We start from the raw sequence: 16,431 nt of genomic DNA, 5'->3' as shown, positions 1-16,431 counted from the left end.
CTCTGCAATTGAGGTGTTACACTGCATTCAGTCTGGTTCTCATAAGGTATTAATATGTTGTAGAACACACTCTTCTTATCTGCTTTGAGAAGTAAAACATTTGCATTTCAGAAAGATTGCTTTCAGCAGCTTGGCTGTAAACAGTATTACATCTCTTCAGAAATGCAAGAGTTTTGTGGAACACTTTCTTGCTCAGAAGTGCCGCAGGTTAATCATTTTGTCTCTGATTACTAGTTTTCCCCCCAAAATAATTTGACCTGCTGATACATGAAGTGATTTTGTACAGTGACTTTGTCTGGTGTGTCCTAATAATAACATTTTTTTTTGTATTCAACATTTTTGAATTTTTAATTGTTTCAAGTGATAATTACCTGTCTTCTCTGGACAAAGTCATTTCATTTAAATTGTGGCTCTCTGCAGATTAGAGATCAGACTCTCTATAGTACAGATGAAAAGAACCAATCTTGACCTAAAAGTTCAGAAAACTGGTGCATACTAACTTTAATTCAATAGTCTATCAATTATTTATATACATTTGTTTTGATCAATATTTCTTTTTTAGTAGTCCTAGCAATAATTTGTGAATTTGTTACAACTAGTCAAAGGCAGAGTTTGATTTTGGTAATGTAAGAGCAGCTGTGCTGGCTTAGAAGAAAGATCAGGCCCAGCATCCTGTCTCCCCAGTGGCCAACAGCAGATACTTACAGGAGATAAGGACATAATATCTAAGACAGTGTAATATCCAATGACTGCTCCCCAGAACAGTCTCCCTGTTTACAGGAATTTGGGACTCCATTTTTTTGTTATCACTTTAAAATTGCTTTTTTCTTGGGATGTCTTTTTTTTGGGGGGGGGGACAGACAGGATTACCATCTAATTCTTCATTTTTAAAAGAAATTTTAAATTAGTCTTACAAATAAGTGAGACTTCCACTGTAAAAGAAAAGTAGAAGTTATTCTGCTTTGCCTAACAGACTTTTCAAGGTAGGTCTTGTTCACTGAGTGTCAGGCTCCAACAAGGTTTGGTCAGGTCTTCATATTCAGAAGTTATATTTTAATTATTATTATATTTATATTATATTTTAATTATTATTATTATTATTTAATTTCCCTGTTTATTGCTTGTAATCTAATAGAAAGATGTGTTGTGGCTATGGTGCTTATTTGGGAACCAAGCTACAAAGGACCACCTCGTGTACTTCAGCCTGGATCTTAAAAGAGCAGTAGGTGTGTGTTCGTGAAATTGAACAGGCAGCTCCATGCTCTAAGGATGTGAGTCTTAGATGGTGAACTATTCCTATTCTCAAAATGAAATGACTAAGTACTTTGCTGTGCAAAGGACAAAATAGGCATTTGCGTAAACTATGCAGTTCACACAGATATGAGATTTGCTTCTGCCAGACACAGTGAGGTCCAGCGCACATGCTGCTTCTTGGGCCTCCTTGAAAGTATGAGCGTGGTATTTAATATCCCAGCCTTAAAGGGGGCTGCTGGACTTGCTGTGCCTTAATGGAAATAAATTCAAGTACAGATAGTGAAGTCTCATCTGTTTTCCCTTTATACAGCACATTCCTAGTCCCCGTAGCTATAGGAAATGGGGAGCTGACAACAGAAGGTAAGAATAATTCATTTGTCTCTATCCATCTAAGCTAGTCTTCTTAGGTTAAAGCACACCTCCTTCATGTGCTCGTATAGCATCTAGCACAGGGCTGTGTGTGTCAGGCCACTGCTTATCTCTAATTCTAATACCAAATTATAGTTTAAAGCACATCATTATGGTTGGTGCTTTGTTTTCAGTAACTGTGAGAACCTACTGAGCTATATGGCAGTATTACTCAGAGCTTCTAAATAATTTCACATTCAAAATCCTTATTTAAGAGGAAAGCTCTTACTTTCATGAAACGTTCATAGACAATTTTTCTGCTGGCATTTGATGGGAAAGCTGGTGGTATAAAGGTTTCAAGCTATCTCAAGTATCTACTAAAGTGATTGACAGAGTATTTATCTTCTAACCAGTTTCACAAATTGAAGAGAATTTTACTGATGTGCAATATATGCCTTAGACAGGGAAAAATCTAATCTTGCTTTTCAAATGAAGTGATCATCTGCTATGGAGCAGTGTGCCTGGAACATAACCAGCTGCAGGCTACAGATATTTTTTCAAAGCTTGCAAATGTAAAATCTCATGACATAATTCACTGCTAACAAAATCTGATTATCTTCATTATTTACTATTCTCATTAAATCTACAGTTTGTAAAATGTCTCACAATTTAACCTTGCTGATTCTGCTTAACAAAGGCAGAATATTTTATCTTGAAAAGGATTAACACAATAGTCTACTTCTGTATTATTTCAGTGGATTTTTTTATTTACTAAATCTGCCAGCAGCTCAAGTATTTGCATTTGAAAGAGACAATATTGTGCTAACAGGAGAAAAAATGGAACCTAATCCTTTTACGCTAATTGGATGGGGAGGGTGCTAATGGCTTTCAGCAAGGTTTTTAGAGGTTTCATCAGTAGGAAGAACTCTATGCGATTTCAAAAACTGTAAAATCTGTTCTGTATTTATACTGCAAATAATACTCAGTGGTATCTGTTCTTGACTGTATTTCCACCTGGAAACTAGTCTGAATCCAGTAAACTCAAAGGATTTCCTGCATTTTATTTTTAAATGAGACTTAAGCACCTAAGTGTGCTGAATAAATGGCCATATAATAAATCCTTTTATACTCTTTGGAGTACGGTTATACTCTTATACTCTTAAGGACTACGGTTAGCAATACATTTTTGAATGACTAAAGCTACCTGTTTATGCCTTATGATAATCACAGGAAGATACTAAAATGTGTATCTGCTTTGAAATAAATCTAAGTTGAAGCCTCTGCATAGCTATCAATGGAGCCTTTCTGTACAGATAAAACAAGGAATACTTTATCATGTTGTAAGACTGGGGGGTTTTTGGAGCAGGGCAAACAGTGTGTAGAATCTCCTTGCTGTAGTTTTGGAAGCTTATCACCTTTCTTTCGAGTAAGAACTCTTCGCTTCTGTTCTTCTACCAGTTTATAATATCTGACAATGATGATTTATTTTTTGTTTGTTTTTGTATAGCAGTCATAACACTGCAAAACTGATACTGATCTTAAAAAAATCTTTACTCAAGCAACTATATGGATTTGACACTATAGGCTCAGTATTCATCTTTGTTGAGCTGTGGACTAAAACCCTAGAGAATGATTAAGCAACATCAACAATAAGTGATAATTAAATTTGTTAAAGCATATTTTCATTACCTCAGCAAAAAATAGCTAATCTTCTTAATTATGAAAACTACATTTTGTTGGAATATACATTCAAGAATATAGGTCTACATCATATTTTTGCAATGCCGTAGGATTTTACACTGTCTTTAGCATAGCTTTGTCTCTGTTCTTTTAATTTCTGTTGGTAGGTTCTAATTATAGAGAACTTCTAGAATGCAATTTACAAGTTAATTAACTCATTTTAAATGCTTATTAGATTAAACCAAAGAGAGCAAATATTATACAGCATGAAGAGGAAACCAAGAACACAGTTCAGAATGCACAATATCAAAAATAAGAATAATAAATTCATGTCTGAAACTACTTATAGCATCTGGTGAATAGCATGAAAGGAAGGGTCAGTGTTTTGCAGGGCTTTCTGACCTACAGAAAAGTAATTGTAAAGATTTCACTTTCATGTGAGGCAACGAAACATTTCAATTGTACTGGAGGATCATGTTTATTTTAATAGGAGCAAAAGACATTCTGTTGCAAATTACCTACCCTTTCTCCTGGGTTTTGGGGTGAGAAGGCAGCATGCTTCAGATGATTGGTCAATATCTGCTACTTATTTCTCCAGGATGTGTGTGCTCATTTCATATTCTACTGAAAATGCAGTTTACTAGCTGATAAACTTATTTTTGTTATTAGCAAGATAGTAACTCAGGACTGCTTCCTCCTTTTTAACATTGCTGCCTGTGGGTAGAAGGATGTGCATTTTGGAAGTCTCAGACTGTTGAGATACCTCATAAACTGCAGCTGTTGTAGCTTCAGCCATAATCTCTCAGTTTGCAGCTGAAACAATACATATAAATATTCATTTGTTATCTCTGAAGTTTAATTTAACAGCTGATGGTAGAGAGACATGAATAAGATAAACATGATGACAAGAAATAATGGGTATATAATTTTCTTCCTTGTTTTCCTGTTTAGTTCCCCCCCCCCAAATTACACCTTTTGTGACTATCTGAGGTTCACCTCAACCATAGTTGAGCCTAGCCAGTGAATTATAAGAAATGGGTTGTGGGGTGGTTTATTTATTTATTTTTTACATTAGCTCCACACAAAGACCCTAACAACTGCTCTTGAGAATAACTGGCCAGTCATATTTCCTATTTTAATGTCATCTACTTTCAGATGCTGCTCATCTCCCCCCCACCACTTTCTTTTCTTTAAAAAAGATTTTGTCTGTGCTTCCTATGCAAATGTCTCTCGCTGGTTTCTGTTTCTACTAGGGTAAGCATGTTAAAATAATATATAGATGATAAATTGAAGCTCTGAAACACTAAGTAGCACTAAATTTTTAGTTGCCTTTAGCTGCTTTTCCTCCTGGACTGTCCCAGCTGTGCTTTGAACAAAGCAGAAGGCAGGTGGTTTAAGTTAGCATCATCATAAAAATTAAAGACTATGTATGTGTGTATGCACACTGTGTGGGTGATGAGTTAAGGTTAAAAAGAAAAATTGTGAATTTGGATCTTCACCTGTTACTGCTTTATTTTACAAATCTTTTTTAATTTGTAACTTGCCTTTTTTTTTGTCCTTGCAGAAGGCCAGGGAAGGTGTACAACTGAACACCTGGCCTTTGCTGCCTGAACCCCAAGTGCTCTCCACACTGGCACCCAGCCTCTACAGTCAAGTTACCAAACTGCATTGGCTGACAGCTAAAAGAGGCTGTTAGTGCCAGAAAGAGGGGTGGTTATTGTGTGAGATAAGGCACTTGGGAGCAGAGATTGGCTCTTCTCTTCAGGAAGAGATGTGCTTGGTGAGTTTCTGGCTAGTGTATTTGGAGGGTGTAGAGTACTTTGCTTCAGACTTGAGTGAGCCCCAGCACCCGCCTAACAGGGGGATGGGAAACAGTCTTGATAGAAGAGGCTAAGAAAAAACAATGGAAAACATCTAGCTATAGTGTTGATTTTGTAAGAGATATATATATATTTTTTACACTGACAATATTTTTTAAAAGGCATCCCTGGAGAAGAAACAGTCCAATTAAAACAGGAGAATTTTGAGTGAAATTTCACAGGACAAGAAAATATTTTAAAGCCTAAGAGTCTTCTGCTTGCTGCAAACAACAGTGCTTTAAAACATTTTCTTATTAGAAGTTTACTGGATTTTGTTTTAAATGAAGAAAAAAAGATGGGAAATCTAAATAGCAAGTTGCTATTAATTCTACCAGCATCTTATATTTGCAACTCTTTATTAGACCAGTCTCTGGAAATTAAGTATATGAGGGTAGAAATATCTTAAAATAAGTAGCAAAAATGCTCATTTAAGTCTTGTTTGTTTTGTGTTAGCCCTCTCATTCCTGTTATGGGTTGGGAAGAAAATTCTCTTGGAAGGTTGAAAAATAGAAAGGATGGTTTAGGGCATTTAACAAGAGCCGAAATAAAATGGAAATTTGCATCCAGTTTAGCTTTCAGCATACTGGAAGTGTTCTGATTCTCAATAGTACTGACAAAATACTTGAGATTTATTTGCATATACTATCTATTTATTGAAGTTTATTTTCTAAATGACTGACTATTTTCAGTTAATTTTTTCTAAGATTGCTTGATTTTTAATAGTATCAATAGCATTGTTGTGGTTGCATTCTACAAGGTTGCATTTATGTGGCTTAAACACTTGTTTTTTAAAAGATTTTTTTAAAATATGTAGGAAACTTTCTGAGAGGCTGGCCAGAATTCAGGGAAGAGGCAAAGTGGAATTCACAAGACCAACTGAACTGCTGATTTAGGCTGCCAGTGCTCAGATTGGAGTTCTATACACAAATGCTAGACCTAAGTCTTATTTCCAATCTCGTTTCGTAGTAAAAAAACAGATCTAAACTGCTAAAAATTCATGATTTCTGCATCCAGACACTTCCTTACTTCAAAGCATTCTTTACGATATATTTTCAAATGGGTGAATCAGGCCATCTCATTGGTTTAAAAATAACCATCCAACCTCAAGTGAAACCTCAAGTCACTGGAACTATAGCTGAGGACTACCACGTCTGGATTTCTTCGGTATGTTTGGTGGAAGATTTTTTGCCTCCAAACATTTTCCTTGGGGGCAGGGGTAAGCTGAGGATATTGTCCATCTCTTAGACTTACAGGTATCCAGTTAAAACAGCACCAATGAACCATCTACAGCCAGAAAAAAACAAAAACAGGTATTTTGGGTTATGCTGGACCTCCTAAGCATAGGTAACACAAGAGGCATGCATACACATTTGACTATATTCACATGTGCTTACTCAACATGCAGGTCTAACATCCTGACCATAAAAAGTAGCAGTTCCGCTTATGCCCTAATAAAGAATTGAATCTTCTGTCCAAGGCCTTTTCCATGCTGTAAATAATGGGTTATGGTTTTGTAGTTTTCATTTGTTCAAAGGCTTTAGAGAAGAGGGCTAGACATTTTTAACAGATCCGGTTAATAATTAATGTCAGGCTATGCCAGCCTTGCTCAGAGAAAGACATTGCAATTTTCTTAAAATTGAGATGCCACTCAGGATGAAGAATGGCACAACAGGGCCCTAATTCAGTTACATCTTGGTAGTTCTGATTGTAGGACATGTTCTAACTGCTTCCATATACACTGCTTGAAGATCAGCCTTGCACACAGGCTCACTATATGCCCCCCTACATTTCTTTTGTTGGAGGCATAGTGCCCCTTCGGAGATCAGTGTCTATCTACATGCTCAGTCTCCTCTGAGTTGCACAGGAGGACCATGGTTCCCATGGAAATAAGAATCCTATTTATACCTGCTCTTAGAAAAGTTGGCAGGTTATCCTGCACTTGGGTTCTGTAGCTCTGCATGATTTCTCATGCTCTATAGTCAGATTGACTGAAAAGTGAGCATGAAGTTAACGTCATTTGGCCTTGGGGAAATCAAATGACTGCAGAATCTGACAAAATCATGGCAGGCTCATGTTCTGTTCTGCTCATTAAAAATTCCAGTTCCCAGTCTAGGATCAGTCACAATTCATCTTGGCTTACTTAGCTGATGGGAGTCTATTAAGTATTCTGTAATGAAAGTCTACTGAGAAATACCATTAGCATGATACTAAAATTGTTTTGAAGAAATTGAACTTAGACTTTTTTCCCTGCTTGAACTTATCTGCTTATTGAAAATAGAATTGTATAATTAGTATAAAGTCCTGGAATCAGGAATTTTCTGATGTAGTTCTATTGAAAAATATTGTTTTTTTTTTCTAATATAGTTCTATTGAAAAATACTGTTATCTGAGTTAAAATTGAACTGAATCATTTACTGAATATAGCAACTGTAAGCGTGTGAAGTCATATTTGTATATGTAAAAGGGTCAGAGTTTCTTGGCAGCATTTTTTAATTATGCGCATACAGAACATATATGGAATAGCTTCAGTCCACTGTGCTTTGAAAACACTGCTCAGCTGTAGAGCAGCAAGCCCCTAGACCAGGTGCTGCAATCTAGTCTGATGGTAAAGTGTGTAGCAATGCTTATGGTCCACTTGCGGCTGAAATTAATAGCAACTCAATTGTACTGGATAGGTAGGGAAAAGAGGTATTGAACAGTTCCAAGGAACCAAAACTTGCATGAGAATTTTGTCAAAGAAGACTGAGGAAGGATACAGGTATTTGAAGATGCAGGTATTTGAAGAAGCATGGGAGAAAGACTGAGGATTAGGTGAAGAAAGGAACCCACGAAGAAGGAAGCCTTGCAAAATGAAGCAAGGTTATCAGAGTGAGGCCAGTAAAACTCTTCCAGTCACCTCTAGGTTACCAAAGCAGAGCTGAAGAGATCATTTAGCTGTAGAGAAGCCTGCAGTAGTACAATATTTGTTGATAGAAGCAGCAACCAATCCCTGCCAAACCACACAACCCCCGCAGATCCCTGTGTGTGTTAAAGGCAGAACTGTCAGAGAGCTTGTTTTACTTCTGAGAACACTGTTCTTCTTGTGAATCAAGTACATATGTAAAGCAGTTCTTTAATAACAGCCAGGACTGTTGTACTGGGTGTTTTGCTTATCGCTGTGTTTACAATTGTGTACTATTTCCCATTCTTAATGCTCATTTAATTGGTCTCTCTCCATAGGAGGAGTAGTGAAGGTATCTTTCTACACAGGTGAAGAGATGTAGAAGTGCTAACAGTTCCATAACTCCCCTCTGCAGCTGTCGGGGATTAGGTGCAAGGAATTCAGGAGAAAGCTAATGACTCTACTGAGCATTGATTAGAATCAATCCCAGCTGTAAAGCAGCAGCCCTGTTTCTCGGAGCAGAAGAGAGCGGTTCCCCTATGCATACTCATGTAGAAATACAGCACATGTTTTCTGGAGGTTGGTTTCCTTTTCCCTCTCAGTATTTGGAGCTGAGGGGATGATACTAAGAGGAAAAAAATAACATCAAGAGCAAAACATTTGAGATCCCTATGTAACTTAGCTATTTAATCGGACTTAACACTGATGAAGCTTACAGTGTTGCACTATGCAACACAAAGCATTTGCTTGTCCCTTCAAGATAAAAAAGGCTGAATTATGAGAGGAGTAAAGGATGTAGAACTGACCTTCATGTTCTCAGTGACGCTGCTTATCAGAAGTTGAAAACTGTACTTTGAATGGTACAGAGATTTGACCTAACTCCACTATCAAGGAGGGAATCTTACATCAAGCAGAGCAAGTGACCTGTTGACTCAACAGGAGCCTCTATTCCTGAAGTTCCTCTGGGTCCAACAAACTATCATTACTCCTATCGTTACAACTTCAGAAGACATTGGAATAGATAGAAATCCAGTATTTTCTCCTGTGAGAAGAACAATCTTGGTAACTGGTAAGTATTACATAATGCTACAACCTAATTTTCTAAAGAAGCCTATGGTGTTAGAAGAAGTATTAACCTCTGCAGTAGGGGGATTCAAAAGGCTTCTGCACTCCAGACTGAAAAGCAGAATGCTTGGTAGAAGTTTGGTATCTAGTGTATTTCTTCACAAGAAATCCAAATTTCTTTATTTACACTGAGTGCAGTTAGCTGTCATCCACAGATAAACTAACATCTCAGCCTGTAGGGGAGAATACAGCTTGGACCTGGGGCCCTCAGGACCCAGGACTGTGTGACATGAAGCAACTTAGAGAAAGCCTAGACCAGTGTTAGATGTTAAAGGATTCAGGTTATGCTAAACCTAATGTAATACTTAAGTATTTTTCTAGGAAGCCTGAGAGGTATTTTGAAACAGTGGAAGAAAACTAGACTACTTTGGCTGTTCTAATATTTGAGTTAAAGTATAGCTGTCCCCTTGACAAAATACACGTGGAGTGCCTTGCCCAAAGAGCAATTCTTCTCTCCAAGAGCAATCCTCATACAGACTTGGGTTTGAAAACTTTACTAGCTCAGATGCATCACTATAGCTGTGGAAGCTACATTTCTTGTAGGTTAGGATGGTATAATCAGTGCACATTGTCGGCAATTCAGAAGCACAGAAAAATAGATTCTGCTTTTATTTTTAAATGTGGTCAGTACTTGGTTTCTTAAATGTAGTGTGCCTGGCTTGGAAGGTGGCAAAGGTAAAGAGGCCATCTAGAACTGTAATTGTTGCACATAGATAGCATTGCAAGTTCAGTTTCTATGCCACTAACATCAACCTTGCCTCTTATTGAAAGAGATCAGACTTAACTTTACCTTAATTGGGAACAGGTGCCTCAATTTCAGCATACTGAGGTAGAGCACTGTCTTCAGCCATGGCCTTAGACAGACTGAATTAACTGCACAGCCAGATTCCTATGGCTTTATGGTATGGCAGTGCTGAAGACATTTGAGGGGAATTCCTTTCTCTATTTCTTGTTATCATCTGTGCCCTAAAATATATCCAGTGTGCCATTATTTGAAGTTTCCATGCTCCCTCCCCTAGCACATATGCTGCACTTTTGCATGCTGCTGCTGGGGGAGAGCTGCAGCTGACATCATTAGCTCTGCCCAGAAAAACATTTTCTTCCAGCCCTCTGAGCCCCTAACCTGGTCATTTCCCACAGCTGTTGTAGCTGCCACTTACCAGCCATCGCTCTCTTTCCAGCCTCATGCCCTGTCTAACAGCTGGCTTTTGGCTCTGAGCACAAATGCTTCCTGTGATGTGCACTGGTGTATAACTGTTAGCATGCAGCTTTCCTTGCAGGTAAGTAACATTTATGAACATTTAGTTACTAGAATTTGTAAGTGGTATCACTGCAGTGATATCATCTTAAGTATCAATCCCTGAAACTGCCTGAGTGAAGGTTCTTAGGTGTAGTTGGAAAAACTCCATTACATTATCTAGAAAGGGTCCTCATCTCTGTATGCTTTGGAAATACCTGAGTCATGAGTTTCAGACAATCACTGTGCTGGTGTTACTTGCTTTGTGCTTCTTTATCTTCAGTGACACTAACTCTATATGTGCAGAATCTATTGCAGCATAACTCACCATGTAATATTTGATAAGGAGAACATTTCTTCCTGTAAGAAATACTGAGTAGTGCTGTTCTTGACTAGAAGTAACTTTCAAGTAAGACAACTGAGGTGTGTGTAGTCTTCTTGGATTGTTATTCAGAAATACCTATTTTGTTGCACTGTCTTGTGTTTTAAAAATGTATCGTGCTTACCAGTACTTGATCTGGTCACACAAGCAATGCCCAGGGAGTTTTTCTTGCTTGTGGGCTGCTTTTTCGCAGCCTGTAGAGAGCTTTGCAGTGTTGTGGGTTGATTGCTGCTTCAATCCAAAGTAAGGTAAGTTTTCTTTATACTGCAGTCACAGTATAGAAGCTTCCTTAGTTTGCAGTAGTTAGAGTTCACTAAATCAGAAGCAACACTAGTGGACAGATGGCCTGGTGTTCTGATTCTGACTTGCTTATTATTGACTCCTAAGAAAGAACTGATAGTGAGTTTATTAGAGGGATAATTGTGGGTATACAGATCATATTGAGAAAGCCTTATAAGTCTGCTAGCTCTTTTAATAGTGAGAAGGCTCAAGTAATCACAGGGGAAGTTTTACCTCCTCCTTTCTGATTTGTTTTTCATTTAAAGCTTCCCTTCTGATCTACCATGTACTCTACCAGCTTCCCTTCTGCTATACACACACCCCATCTTCGCCTGTGACCTGGATGCCTCTTATCTGGATTCCCTGTTTTAGGGACAGCTCAGATTTGCCATGTGCCACTCAACCACAGATGCATCAGCTTTCTAGACTTGCCAGAAACCAATGTTTGGGCTGTTCCTTGTGACATGTGAAATTCTGCAGGGGTATCTATGAGGTTTTAAGTCATAATGACAAGCTGTTTTTGATAACTTCCTAATGCCTAGGAAGTTCATCTCTATATAGCCCCTCTTTCCTTACCATTTTCATTGCTCTGTGCACTCAAGGCCTATGATTAAAGTCATCATGTGGTTGGCTGACATGCATTTGTTGTATGCATATAGTAAAAAATGCTGTTATTGTGTGGTATGTGTCAAGCATGTTTGTGAGCTCAGCTCATCCTGTTTAAGTGACTATAGGTCAAGCTGATAAGTATACAGCAATAAAATATAGAAAAACATACCAAAAATGTTTCCCACATCCAAATCAAACACACAGCAGATTACAGTTGTCAAGCTTGCATAGAATTGACTGTTTTCTTTAGATTATGTGAACTGTATCAGGAAAGACTGAACTATTTGGAAACAAGTATTTAGACAAAAATGTGTAATTTAAAGGCAACACATGTTTAGTGTCAAGAATTGAGCTTTTATTGTAAATGTCTCTTTTTTCCTGGAGTAAAAGTTAAATTGTTTGAAAACCTATATTTGGTTTAACAATGGGAGATACTTAATGACATCCAGCTAATAAGAGCTGATAAACCAGTGAATGATTCATTTTTTAATAATATAATAGGAGCATATTATACTTGAATGTCTATTAATTTGGCTGTCGCTTACGGCATTGTTTTCCTGTAGTTTTGGTAAGAGAGGGTCAGATTCTAAGTGTATTTTGTCAGTACATGTTAAAGACATGCCTAAGCTGAAAATTGAAAATGGCTACTGTTTACTGTATAGTGATCAAAGTGTGACCCCTTACTGGCAAAAAAAAGAATGGAAACCTAATTTCAAGGTTCAAGATTAATTTTCTGTCAAATTGACAAAAGACACCCTACACTAGAATATGCTTAGAATAAGTGCAGAACCTTCTCATTATCTGTTCCTTTCAGTGTGCAAGTTATTACTTTGATTTCACAGTTCCATAACATGAGCATTTTAGGAGTTAGGTGTTTGTGAATCTGGTATAAATATCTACAAATACATCCTTCTTACCATTTTAATCCATGACTTGCTGTTTCCCATTATCACTGATCTCTGCTGATGACCTTTTCCTGAACATGTTTTTCCATCTTCCCTACAGTAATCGCATAGAAATGATTGTCATATAAGGAGTTGGCTATGGCAAACAGGAAATGTCAAAGCACTACAGCCAGCATGCTGGATCACAGAGTGAGAGCTTGCCCTACTTCATCTCACAACAGGGAGCCTGAAAGCAAGGAAAGCGATCTTCCTATTGAAGATTATGCAGCAAAGGAGGCAGAACTAGCAACTGTCAGACAAGGTAGTGCTACACCTGTGGAACATGAGTGCAACGATCATAGTGGAGATGGTGACTCCAGCTCTGACTATGTGAATAACACCTCTGAGGAGGAGGACTATGATGAAGGCTTACCAGAGGAAGAAGAGGGGATTACATACTACATTAGATACTGTCCGGAGGATGACAGTTACCTGGAAGGAATGGACTGCAATGGAGAAGAATATGTTCCACATGAGGAACACACTGTTGAAACAGATGAATGTCAGGAAGCTGTAGAAGAGTGGTCTGAAGGTAAAATTCAGCACCAAGATGAAAGTGAGGTGACAGACAGGCAAGAGTGGCAAGAAGGTCAAGACAATGGCATTCAGGTTTTGGAGGATGAAGCATCATCTTTGGAGATACAAGACCAAGAAGAGAACATACAGTATTGTCAAAGTGAAGGTGGCTATCCGGACTATTACCCAGTAGAGGCTAATGGAAACTCACAGGGTATATCACCATATCATTCTAGAAAAGAGGATGCAGAGCTAGAAGAGCAAGAAGAGGACATTGACCAGATTGTAGCAGAAATCAAAATGAGTATGAGCATGAGCAGCATTAACAGTACAACCGAAATGAGTCCAGAGCACACTGGGACTGAAAACATGGCACATGACTATAAAGAGACTTGTTCAAAGGGAGAAGCTGTTCACAGTGCTAACAGGCATGAGGGGAGGCCAAAATCACTGAATATCCCATCTGCCTCTAAGCACAGTGGAGATGTGCCTAGAGGTTTTAAAGCCAAGTCAAGAACCCCAGAGGACAGACCGAAGTGGCCACAAGAGCAGGTATGAGGTTCTCTTTTTATCCAGATTGTCAGAGGCATTATACAACTGTTATGTCAGTTATCTATTCCAAACAGAACTAGAGAATGGTATGTTTTACTTTTTACTCTATGTTGCATTCAAACTACGTAACTACATTGCATGCTTAGAAAAATTTGCTAAGTGTAGTCAGCTGAGGTAAAGAACCAGAAAAGATGTTTTGCACAGAAATAGAGAACTAAGTAAAACAAGATATCCTAGATCCATGGGACAAGATTCTTTATTGACACTTTTGTAATTGTCATTTTATTCTGTAGTGACATACTGGATGTGCCCTTAAAACTGAGGGTCAGCACTGAAATAGTTGAGATTTCTCCCCCCTCCATTAAGGGCTCCTCTTCCACTACCTTAGTGACCAATTACCCTTAATTTCTTTTGTTTTCAATAGAACAAACCATATATAAACCATATATTAAAACCAACTGCAAGAAATGCCCGCATACTGCTGTGTTTTTGCACTGCCTGGCAATATCTTGACAAGAAACTTCTTGTACCAAAAATGCTGGTAGACAGTTCTAACACAATGGTGTAAATGTTGATTAAACCATGCATGCTCTTTTCTTGTTCTACTGTTGAGTCCCAGAAAATGAATTTGGGAATGGAGCTCTAGCTTTTATAGAGCAGAGGTGTGAGGTTTTCTTTCTTTTAAAAGAAGTCAAATTGAAGATACTTCTTTATAGAAGGACAAAATTCTGCTTGAAAAAGCTTGAAGCTTTGGCTTTTCACCTCTCTGACTACATGTAAGCAAAGTCCAGTTACGCTGAAGTAAAATGCAGCTGAATACTATTTACTATACTGAACAGAAATCTGCCTAAGAGAGGTAAAACATTACAAGTCTGTCATCTAAATATGTATTAAGGTAAGTGGGTTATTTTGCCTTATCTTTAATTAAAAGACTTCATTAAGCTTCAGAGGTATAAATTTAATGCTTCAGCTTCATTGAAGTTATCACTACAGAAAATCATAATATTGTCAGTGCCTCATGGTTCATGAAACACTTTATCCTAGACTATTCCATAAAAACAGACATTAAAATATGTCAGTTCATCTAAAAAACAGAAAAAGGAGATCAAATGTCTAAATATGTGCTGATGAAACAGGTCAGCCTTTATTATAATGAACAAAAAACCTTACGAGTGGGGGTATTTTCACAGATTTCCTATATCTACAGCAAGTTTTTAAGTATTCCCTTCTGTGTTCTATTTTCAAAGTATAATTAGAACCAAACTGCATAACTTAAAATACTCAGTGGCTTACTGCCATCATTAAAGTGCTAGCTTGCTTGATTAAGGGTTGATGATCTTGATTTGCTTGAGTCGTTCCTGTTTATTGACTATGAACAGAGAAGTCCAGTTAGCCTTTTTGGGATTAGTGAAACAGCTTTCTGACACAGCACACCAGTAGCTGCCACAGGGACCATTCCTGCTTGTAAGTTGCCAGTTTGTAAGAAGAGCTATTCTTGAGTAAGGGACTTAAGTAGTGAATTCTTCTACATGGTTGCAAAGGAATAGTATTTTTTTTTTTTTAATCCGCAATAATTGCCAGTTCAAAACAGAATTCAAAACAGGCTTTCATTTCAACATCTTTTTGCATGCTTTCAGAGATTACTTTGCAGAGGTTGAGCTGAATTGCATTGTACCTTTATTATTCTTGTCAGTCTTTAACAACTGGTGGTTTTGCAGCACCAGCATATTGATATAACTGCCATGGCTGTGAAAATAAACAAAGCAACCCAAGTATTACTGAGCTGCCTGTCTGAGGTCTAAGTGTTATTTCCAGTCAGTCATGGGCCAATGCCTTAATCTTTTTTAATAAAGGAGAAAGTGCTGTTGCAGTTGGTACGCACTGGCACGTAGCCACTGGATTTCTACAATCAGTCTTCATAGAAACCACAAACTATTGTCTAATGGATAGGGCATTAAGCAATACACAATATTTCACTTCTCTTCAAATACAAGAAAGAGGAAAGTAGTTTCTCATGCAGAGAGATGACAGTATGGGTATCCATTTAGCTCAGCATGAAGAGATAGACAAGCTGGGTGACCAGACCTCCTTTTAATTTGCACTAGAGGAGACAGCTCACAGCTGCTGTCCTCACTGATGAGAGGGACACATAGGCCTGCAAGTCATGAAGGTGTGAAGCAGCATTTCTTAAGGACATACAGAGACTCACAAATGGAAAAAGTGAGGGGACTTTCCCCTGGCCCCTTCCCACATCCCCAGGAATATAAAGCAAAGATTTAAAAGCAAGTTAATCTTTGGCAAGTATTACTTGAATGTGTTTGTCATAAGACTGGCCTTGTTCTACTTTACTATGTTCTGTTCAAGTGCTGCAGGTTGCTCATCCTCAGCTTTATCTAAAAGTCTGGCTAGTTGTGAGGCCATTAAAGTACAGAACCCATTTCTTCCAAGATGAGTTTTGTACTTAATAGTTCATTAGATGTCCTTACCACAAGGATTTGCTGGGCCTTTAGCACAGGTATCAGACCTCACAGAATTTAAAGTACAGAGGGTTTTCTGTTTTTCTTCAGGGGAATTCAATTCTTTAAATATTAACTATTAAATGTGTAAGGGATGGATGTATGTAGCGTACTTTCTAGATGAAAGTCTCATTTGTGAAAGAAATACAGTAATAATCTTAATTACAATAATTAAAGTTCATGCAGAGTAAAAGGAGAAAAACCTCAGTGATTTTTTTTTTATAGCATACCTTCAAGAAATATGTAGTT

The 16,431-nt window shown here is 37.8% G+C and overlaps 1 protein-coding gene across 5 annotated transcripts in view; it reads left to right on the top strand.

The window, feature by feature from the left end:
- Positions 1 to 16,431, top strand: part of APBA2 (amyloid beta precursor protein binding family A member 2) — a 98,888-nt gene that overhangs the window by 43,125 nt on the left and 39,332 nt on the right. For 4 of the 5 annotated variants that reach the window (XM_035553858.1, XM_050712967.1, XM_050712968.1 and 1 more), the window contains one exon: positions 12,660 to 13,666. In XM_035553858.1, coding sequence (XP_035409751.1) covers positions 12,698 to 13,666 — 969 coding nt within the window. In that variant the 5' untranslated portion in view covers positions 12,660 to 12,697. Of the gene's footprint in view, positions 1 to 1,564; positions 1,615 to 12,659; positions 13,667 to 16,431 lie in introns of all 5 variants that reach the window. The other variant, XM_050712966.1, reaches the window with a different exon arrangement.

This window comes from Cygnus atratus, chromosome 11, assembly GCF_013377495.2.
Source record: "Cygnus atratus isolate AKBS03 ecotype Queensland, Australia chromosome 11, CAtr_DNAZoo_HiC_assembly, whole genome shotgun sequence".
NCBI classification, from domain to species: Eukaryota; Metazoa; Chordata; class Aves; order Anseriformes; family Anatidae; genus Cygnus; species Cygnus atratus.
The sequence above is the reverse complement of the archived record's forward strand: the minus strand, read 5'-3'. Positions and strand labels throughout refer to the sequence as shown.